The 10,606-nt window shown below is 33.9% G+C and overlaps 1 protein-coding gene across 1 annotated transcript; it reads left to right on the plus strand.

The window, feature by feature from the left end:
* Nucleotides 1-3,513: 3,513 nt before the first annotated feature.
* On the plus strand, nucleotides 3,514-6,664 carry LOC131607236 (OPA3-like protein). The gene is made up of 3 exons (XM_058879254.1): nucleotides 3,514-4,006; nucleotides 5,114-5,200; nucleotides 5,375-6,664. The coding sequence occupies exons 1-3, from the start codon at nucleotides 3,740-3,742 to the stop codon at nucleotides 5,531-5,533; spliced, it is 513 nt and encodes a 170-aa protein (XP_058735237.1). The 5' UTR covers nucleotides 3,514-3,739; the 3' UTR covers nucleotides 5,534-6,664.
* The last annotated feature ends 3,942 nt before the right edge of the window (nucleotides 6,665-10,606 follow it).

Below are 10,606 nucleotides of genomic sequence, written 5' to 3' on the forward strand. Positions count from 1 at the left end.
TGATAAGAAACCCTGTATGATGATGATTGATAGCAAACGTATGATTGCTGGTGGTCGTGTGTTAATATCATGGTCAGCGTTGTGCTCTTTAGGATTTAAAGATTGTGTATGACTTAGATAATCTGTCACTTTCCCGTGGGAGAAAGAAGATTTATAGAGGCCCATAGGCCTAGGGTTTTCTTGAAAAGGATCACTACCCACTCAGTCAATGGTGGACCTTTGAATATCAATTTCCAAGGGAGATGTGGGTCAGTAATGATCCTGACTTACCCTCTATCGAAGAAATGTCTTATCCCACATTTTCCATGACGAGGCAATAGGAAATTCATGGGGCAAGGTGATACATCCCTTTGGGCTACATTTATTTGTCGCCTTTCTTTAGGTTGAACGAAGGCATCGCCCTAGGTGAGGCTTTGTAATTATAACACTACAATCATATAGCATTTTTTGCCTTGTATCATGTTCATTTAATTTCAATAAAATTTCAGGCTTTGCATGAATTTGATGAATGCTTTGTTTAGTGATCGATTTAAAAATTAAAAAAATTGGCCATTAAAAAGTGTTTTATGTTTTATACGAGTGTGATAAATGTGAAATAACTTTATTCATTGGTTTAAACAAATTGAATGGATGGATAAACTAACATAATTCTTTTTTTTTACAATATGGGGCCAAAACCCAAAAAACCTATAAAGCTACTAGCTGAGGCAAGGAAACACCCCTTAAATCATCATCAAGAACTTCCATTATACTCGACAAATGATTGTTATGGATTGACGTAACTTGTGTTTGCACACACTCCATATTTGCTAACACATCCACACACATGTTTGCTTCTCGAAAAACATGAAGAAACCTGATTCCAATTCAAATTCAATAAACTTTGGATCTTTCTAACCAAACTTAAACCAGAAACATTGTCATTATCTTCCCTTTTACGCATATCGACGATAACATTGGAATCCATTTGGACTACCAATTTCTTGTATCCCATTTTTGCCAATTATAATCCTTCCAACATGCCCCAAAGTTTAACAACATACATCGTCGTGGATTTAAGAGCTTTCGAAAAACCTCTAATCCACCTACCATCATTACTAGATACCCACACTCAAACCTATTATATGTGTCATTGGACGCTCCATATGTATTAAGGCAAATCCACCCTTGCTTAAGTGAATTGCACCGTACATTTTTTATAAATATGTTATTACAATGACTTGCCTGATTCCTCGCATACGTGGTTTTATTTTATAATCGAAAATATTGCATAATCTTCTCCCATGGCTTGTGGGGTTCCATGAAGTTGCCATTACGATTCCTTTTATTTCTCCATGTCCAGAGATTATAGCATGTGATGGCCCATATTGCACTCCATTCAATATCTTTGCTCTCCCCATATGTTTAGTCAGTGGTGGATGACCACCCCAAAATTTTATGATGTTTGTAAAAAAATAGGTATTAGATGCAATTTTAAATATTTCATCAATTTATATAATATTATTGTCTGTATATTGAGAAATAATTCAACTTGACTGAGGGGAAATGTGTAGTTTTAAGGATGGAAAAACGGGTCGTGGTACGTCGGACCCGCCCGCGCACCCGCCAAAAAAATGACGGGTTGGGTTAGGATTTTGAGCCTGCCATCCGCCAAAACTCGTCCCGCCAAAGCCCACAGCCCTCCAAAGCTCGTTCTGCCAAAACCCGCGTCGCCTATTCGTTCATCCCATCACGCCTTAAGCCCACCATTTTTTAGGTAATTCTAGTAATTTCAATTCTTAATGGTTTTATTTTATACATTCATTTATAAATATATGCAATATTTTTTAAAGTAAAATTTGTTAAAAAGATGCTTGATAAAAATTATTCTAAAAAATTAGTGAAAATTTTAATTGAAAGGTAAAAAAAACTACTAATCTATTAAAAAAAATTAAAAATAAACAGGCGGATAAGCACGCGAACCGCCAACCTGCCACTTTGGTGGTGCGGGCAAGATTTTTATGTTCATTTTTAGTTGGCGGGTTTGTCCGCCCTACTCTTTTTTTTGTGAGTTTAAAGTAGGAAGAACGGTCTATTTTATCACCCTTAATAATTTTTGTATCTTGCAAGTTACGAATTCAATTCTTCTTGAAACCATTTTATTATATTTTATTTTACAAAATTTGAAACACCAATAATTAAAGCTTAAAATCAAAATTCTAACCAATACATTAACCTACAAATTTTAAAACACAGCTAAAATAAATTATATCATTTATTTTTTATCCCCACCTTTAAACTATTTTAGACCGATCAAAATAAATCTTAAAATTAAATTTAAAAAAGAAAATTGGTTAATTTAATTTAAATACTATTTTTCATTTCCATTTCTAATGACTATAATTATATCTCAGAAGTATCAATTGACTTATAATTTAAGGTGTTTAAAATTGAACCAGTTCGCTGGACTTGGTAGGAAGGATTACAATTTGATCATCCACTACTGCGACCAGTAGGGTGCTGGAATCATTTGATGTCAGGATTGATCCCAGACCGGACTATATCGGTGGTGAAAAGCCAAAAAAACATAACCAGTCCAATAGAAAACCGCAAATCAAACCAAACCAAACCGAAAACCACAAAACTGCATTTGGTTCGGATCTATTTGGGTCATATTTTAACAAAACTACGCGGTTCGGTTCAGTTTGTATTTTGCAAATTGAATCATTTTGAATCAAACCGCATTATGTTACAACCCAAATTTTACTTAATTAACATCCAATAAAACCTAAATCTAGTATGTCTTAGTCTTACGATTATAAATGATATTCTCTTATTCACACTTAGGTTTCAACCTTCTCAAATCTCTCCTAACATTATACAACCTTTTTCTCTAAAAACATTTTACCTTTTCTTCTCTAATCTCTACTATCTTGTATTTTTTTTCATCTTCTCATTTTTATGTTATTGTTTTCTCTTTCAATTTTGTTTTTATCGCCCCTTTTTTTCTAATCTCTCATCTCTTTTGCTCTTTTTTGTTCATCTTCACTAATCTCTTATCTCCTCTATTTTTTGTTTTATTTTATTATAATGTTTTTGATATTATTTTATACTATTGTTTTAAGTTTATTATTCCACTTTTATCGTATATAATTTTTACATAGTAAATAATATGATGAGTTTTATTATTATTTTGTAGTGTAAGAATGATTATATACAAAATTATGTTTTCATCAATATGTAAGTATGACTCAATAAAAATAAAATAAAATAAAAACCGAAACAACTAAATCAAATCAAACTACATTAGTTTGATTTGGGTTGGTTCGATTTTAGTTTTAAAAGTCAACCAAATTAAATCAAATCACTCTTTTTTTCTTGCCGTTTGGATAATTTTTTTTTTCTTTTCAAAACCACACTACAAACACTCATAAATTAATCAGCGTAAATAATATTTTGAAAACTATAATTAAACATAAATAAAATTATTTTTATAGAATAAGAAAAGGAAAAAAACGATATTCCTTCATTCATTTTAATGGGAAACATACGCAGTCGACATCATCGCTCTTGTTGAGCAAGAAAATACCATCGCCGTCGCCAAGCCTCAGACACACGCATCACAATTCACCACACAGAAAAAACGAAATTCGACTCACTTTACTCTATTACGTTGGTAATCATTCAACATTCAAAGTAAAAAAAAGAAGAAGTTATTTTCGCGAACAACAGTGATCGAAGTGTGTAGCGAGTTCGAGAAATGGCAGTACTCCCACTAGTAAAGCTAGGAACACTAGCATTGAAAACCGCTTGCAAACCCATCGCCAATAGGCTTAAAAAAGAAGCTGGATACCACCCTAAGTTCCGCAATTTCATCATCAGCATTGCACAGACCAATCACAGGTTTACCACGAGAATTCAGAGACGCATTTATAGTCAAGCTACTGATGTTGCCATTCGTCCGCTTAATGAAGAAAAGGCTGTTCAAGCTGCTGCTGATCTCCTTGGAGAATTATTTGTCTTCACTGTAATAATTGTTATTAGTTTTGATGTTATTTGTTTCTTTTTTTATTGAATGCCTTCTACCTGTTTGTGGATTTTACCCTGTATAGAGGTATGTCTTTATGCTGTGTGATTTGTGTGGCAAGTGACCCTTTTATATAGTCTTGCTTCTTAGGTGCTCCGTGTGGAAGTCGAATTAAATTTAAGGTATCGTTAGTTGGTGCTGAGATGTTTAAACTTAGTTCTCGTAGACTTTGCCGTAAACTCCCATTGATGTCTCTACCTGAAGCTGCCTAAGCTTCTCCTTTGTGTAGCTTTTTGTAGTGTAAGAGACTTTATAATCTTGTTTAGGCCAGAATCTCATATTCTTTATGTTCTGCTTGGGCTTCATGATTGGTGAGACAGTGAGATGAGATCTTGGATGGGTGGAGCAAGTTCCGGTGCGACAGAAACGGGGTTGACCTACAAGGTCACACACCAACGCTCAAGTCAGTGAGAGAATAAGGAGTAATGTAAGAGTGAGAATGAATTTGAATACCTGAAATGAGATGCTTTCTTCCTTATAAAGTGCGAGCATTTAAGCCCGTCTGCGTAAGAGGAGGCGTGTTGTGTGGGTGAGTGTTGGATCTAATTAGACGATGATTGATGCGTCTGGAGGGCGGAACCATCTGCCCTTGGTGGAGGGAAGGATCAACTACTCCATACGCTCTTCGCTTGATGCAGCTCTTGGACTTTTCACAATGAACTTTGCGAACGGCCCTAACACTCCCCTTGACTAGAAAATAGGAAAAGAAATATTTCAACCAGAGCATAATTGTGACAATTTCAGAAAATGAGGGCTAGATTTTATAATTTATTATTAATCAAAATAATACTAGCTCATATAGTCTATCATACAGACATCAGGTTTTGGATGATAGGTTTCTCTTCCCGTTGTTATCTTAAACTGATATCAAATGCATTCAGAAAAAAGTGCTTTCAATTATTTGTAGAATTTCCATCTATTTTGCATCCACTTCTTGCATACAAGAATAATAGCATACAGTTTTTTTATCTGTACCATACCAGCTATCAAGATTTGTCTTGTCATATGACTTATCGTATATTATAAGGTCAATCTCCTTTTATTTAGGTTGCAGGAGCTGCTGTAATATTTGAGGTGCAAAGAAGTTCTAGATCAGAGGCAAGAAAGGAAGAACTACGCAGACGTGAAATACAGGTTACCTTATAACCAGTCTCCTCATTGTGGACTATCTTTCTATGTAGGGATTTCATTGAAGCGAAGCAAAGTTTTTCTTCTTGCAGTCAGTTAATTGGAGGGGGGCAGAAACAGCTATAGGGGCCAAATTATTCTAAATCCCAAATATGTGCTCATATTTTTGTATCATTGCAGGCAATTAAGACTAGAAGTGAAGAGTTGGGCATGGAAATTGAAGTTCTTGCACAGAAACTTGAAGAGCTGGATCAACTTGTTAGAGGAAAGGGACTTGCTGGAGTTCTTAACTTCAGGCAAGGCAATGCCGGTGAAGATAAAAAATCAAAATCCAATTAATTGTCTCAGATGTTAACCATTGTGCGTAGATTTTGATATACTGCTTTATAAGTATAGTCATTTGATTTGGAAAGAAATGGAATTGATATTAGAAATGTTCTAACTTCTAAGAGAGGCATAATATATAAGAAGGTATAAAAACATATTTAGAAGATTTTCATTTTTAGATGTGGTGAGGGGCATTGAGGATTAGTCTTAAATACACCCATCCTCAAATTTGTCAATGTGCTCTTGCTAAATAGGTTATGTTTGGTTTCACATTGGGAAGGTCTCAGTTCACCTTCGGACAAAAACTACAAGAGAGTAGAACTTTCATGATAGATGCCAACCACATTTCTCAGGCCTCTGAATAATCACATTTCCCTCATCTAAAGTTTTGTTAGACAGTCACTTGCTACTCTTCACATTTGTCCAATGATTGACAGAAAATAAGTCCCTTGTAATTTTGTAATAATTGCCAGACATTATTTAAGACCTTGGCTTGGCTTATCAACCTCTGTCTTTCGAGTAAACAGCTTGAATCGAAGGACATATCTTTTTGCTGCATGTTACTTGGATTTTGATTTTGTTTTTGATTTGGGTCTATTAAATATTAATTTTAACTTTGTAGTCTTGAAGGTTGAATTCAACAATGCCTCACATACTTTCGGACAATTATCTTCTTCAATTTAATTTTCTAGTAGTATTTTTCATAATTTCTCCCTTGTATTATATTTAGCTCTAAAATGTTAGAATCTCTACGGTTGAGAAACGAGTTTTACCTGAATAATCCCTAAGATCAAAATTCTAATATGATGGCTACTAGGCACCATCCTATCAATTTTATAAGTGTCCTCGAAGTGGGAGACGAGATGAAAATGAATGTTTATTTGTTATGTGACAAACCTTTTACTCTAGATCATGTGATGTGAAGAAGCACAAGGAGAGTATTAAACTTTGATAGAGAGTAGAATTATATTATTTAAGTTAGTTTATTAGTAGTAATTTTATTATATTTTAGTGGGTTTTTCAATTATCATTTAAGTGGACTTTTAATGTTTAGATCTTTTGTTAGATTATCCATTAGTAGGGGTGGCAAAACGGGTTAGGTCTGCCTTGTCGGCCCGTTTGACCCACCATTTTGGGCGGGCTGGACTGAGATTTTCGACTAGGTACCTTATGTTGGCCCGCCCCACCTAACCCGCTTAAAAAAGAGGGTCGAGGCGGGGCGGGTTTTGCTCGCGGGCTTTTTGTTAAACTTCTTTATTTTTTACTTAGAATTAAAACAACTTTAACTATAAAAACAACATTCTTCTCTTAGGATTATGTTGATTGAATTGTATTCTAAATTATTATACATACAAATTGAATTATAATTGTAATGTTCTTTCAATAACTTTCTAATACATGAGTTAATTGTAAAAGTTTGAAATAAATGAACAATTGTATGTCATACATAATTATTAAGTTCTCAACACATTAACTCACATGTTTTCTTTAGAAATAAATGTTGATTGTAAGAAAAGGAAGAATTTGATTAGTGTTTACGTGTGACAAATTTAGAATTTAACTACTAGGAAATAAGTCAATATAAGAGTTTATATGATATAAATAGTGAAAAAGTTAGGTGTTATTTTATGCACTACTATTTTATGTATTGTGATGTATTATGCAAAGTAACAACTATCACTATTTGTCTTGTGTAGATTCTTAATTGGGTTCATTTGGTAGTTAGTTTTTAAATAGGATTAGGATGATATGTATTGTTTGTTTATTTATTTATGGGTTAATAGTAATTCACCCCCTGTAATGTTAGCGAATTTTGCTTTTCCCCCTCCATACCTTTTGACAACGGTTTTTTCAAAAAAACCGTTGCCAAAACCTGTCTTTGGCAACAGTGAGGGGTAAACCGAAACACGCTCATATTACAGGGGATAAACTACTATTAACCCTTTATTTATTTATTTTGATACTTTTTTTATTGTGCTTGAATTTATTTCATTTTTGTTGTAACTGATCTTTAAGACATGTTGAAGTTCTACTGTGCGTTGTTAAAAAATATCTTTTATCAACCTTCTTGGTAGTAATTAAAAAATTTATAAATTATGTAGTAAATCAAATTGTAAAATAAAAAAAATAAAAGTTAGCGGACCGACATGTCAACCCGCCAACTCGTTAGTAAACGGGGCGAGCTTGACTTTTGAGCTCAGACACCTAAGTTGGCCTGCCCCGCCCCACTCTGCTTTTGGACGGGCTTAAATGGGCCCGGCCTAAATGGCGCGGGCCGCCCGCTTTGCCACCCCTATCTATTAGTGACATTATATAATGTAGTGTCTTTGACACATTTGAGATATCAATGAATGAAATAAAAAAGTCTTTAATTTTCTTAGTTAATTTTATTTGTCTCTTTTATTTCTCTTAGCTTTTCTTGAGTTGTTAGGGTTCTAAAGTAGCTTCCTAACAGACTTGGTGAAAAAGATGGAAGAGGAAGTTGCCAGGAGTTTTGACCACCAGCCAACAACTCCATTAACATTTCCATCAATATCTCTATTCTCCATATTCTCCTTTATTCAACTCAATTATTCACCAATTTGTTGATGTTCAATGATGGCGTAGAAATCACAAAATATAGACAAAATCAATGTGGGGGGGTTATGAACCACGCATTAAAGAAGATCCACAACTACAAAATGGAAAAGTTTATTGAGTGACTGATAATTTACAACAATTTTCTATTTGATTGTTTGAAATAAAAAAACTCCAAGATATACTCAGGGTGTGTTTGGATTGGCGGTGAACAAAATTGATTCTAGTAAAATTGAGTTTGGTAGAATTGATTTTAGCAGAATAGAGTTTGACATAATTGATTTATGTTTGAATACATTTATGTAAAACTGAGTTGAACAATAAATTTTAGTGTAAAAATCACCCAGAATCAATTCTGGAGGTAGAAGTTACAAATTTTAGCTTCAAGTAGATTCAATTCTGGAGGCAGAATCAAATCTACTTTTGATAAAACAAACACCTCAAAATCACCTAGAATCAATTCTACACCTCTAAAATTGATTCTGAGTCTTCCAAAGTCAATCCAAATATGCTATCAAAATTATTATATAACAAGCTATTCAAAAACTCTTTTGTCAAAACTGATGTGAACTCTGTGGCTCTTATAATTCTAATAATACAATCAAATACACATACATGTAAACTAAAACCTTACATAGGGGATACATTGACTACCAAAAATAATTTTGATACGTTCATGCGAGTCTCCAATCGATTTGAACACATCTTCACAAAATCGATCCTTGACCATTTACAATGCTTAAGTGAGGTAAAATTTAAACCATTATCATTTAATCAATGATTGATTGCACCCCGTATAATACAAAACCCACGTGTTTTTAGAGAGAGGCAAGACCCCCTCTCTCTCTCTCTCTAAAAAATTTATCGTGTCCCCTCTTTCCCTTTTACCCTAGGGATTATGGTGGAGAATTTTCTTAGATCTCTTTTTGTTTTTATCCTCCTTCGCTTTTTGGGGTCTATTTCTGGAATCTTGAGAATCGTCTGGCTAGAGGTGTGCTCGCTGGTGGTGGTTGTTTCCAGAGGGGATAATGGAGAAATGGAGGAAAATTCCTCTCTCAAAAGAGGAAGAGGAATGAGTTATAGGTGAAGGATAGGAGATTTTAGGGGAAGAAATATTTCAGCAAACTCTTGCAGGAAAGCTATGAACTGATAACAACTTTAATGTTAGGGCTTTTATCAATACAATAGTGGGTGCATGCAGACTTAAAACGGTCGAGACACAAGGACTCAACAAGAACATGTTTCTGTTTAAGTTTACTACGAAGCGAGATCTGGAAAATGTGATTTAAAATGGACCATGGAGTTTTGATCAAAATCTTTTAGTTTTGGATCGAGTATTAGGGGTAGGGGTGTTCAAATCCAAACCAATCCAAATAAAAACCGCAAACCGATCCAAGAAAACCAAAAATCGCAAAAAACCGAAGTTTATTGGATGTGTTTGGATGCCATTTTGTGAGAACTGCACGGTTCAGATCGGATTTCAGATTGATTTTTCAAAATCGATCCAAACCAAACCGAACCACATGTATATGTATTTTGTACTTATTTATTTTTTATTAGTATGATATATTACATAAATTTATTATTATATGATAATTAATTTTTTTATCTTATCTATTAGCTTAGTTTAATCTATTTATTTTTACTATTTCATTTATTTCAAATATAATCAATCATTTTCATTTTATAATATTAACTTTTAATAATCTATATGATATATATTACATCAAATCTATGATTTATTAGTATTTTTATAATATTAATAAAAATATAATTTGTAATTTGGATATCCAAAAACCGATCCAAATTAAACCGCATTAAATTGGATCGGATCAGACTGGATTTTTTTAACTTATCATCCAAAATCGAACCAAACCGCAAGTAAATTTATTTTTGGATCAGATGAGTTTTTGCCTTAAAACCGATCCAAACCGAACCGCGAACACCCCTAATTAGGGGAAGATTAACCATCCAAATTGGACATCCATTATGGTACTTTCTAGGTTAGGATGTACGATCTCCCATTAATATTAAGGTCTAAGACAACGGTGAAGATGATTGTTAAGGGATTTTGAAGAGATGGATTCGAAAGAGACATATAGAAATGGGTGTTTCTTAATAATCAAAGTCAAGATGGATATCAAATAACCACTGAAAAGAGGAACCATAGTTAGATTTAAGGAGAAAAGTCACAGAGTTCACTTCAAGTATGTGAACAAAGCAGAAAGGAGAAAGAGGGATAGGTGAAGGTTGAGCAAGGAAATGAAACTAGCAACACACAAGCAACGAAGGTGAAATCCCACAAGGAAAAGTAAAAGATAGATAATATTGGGGTGGAAATTGTGTCGGAATCCCTGGGTGCCGTGGTAATTACATGCCCTCAACCAACTAGACAAATACATATTGAATAAGGAGGAGGATAAAAAAGGAATACCTGGAGCAGGAAAGCAAAAGACAATTAATTGATGTGGTGTTTAATGAGGCCTCTTTAGAGGACATATGAATTGG

This window comes from Vicia villosa, linkage group LG5, assembly GCF_029867415.1.
Source record: "Vicia villosa cultivar HV-30 ecotype Madison, WI linkage group LG5, Vvil1.0, whole genome shotgun sequence".
NCBI classification, from domain to species: domain Eukaryota; kingdom Viridiplantae; phylum Streptophyta; class Magnoliopsida; order Fabales; family Fabaceae; genus Vicia; species Vicia villosa.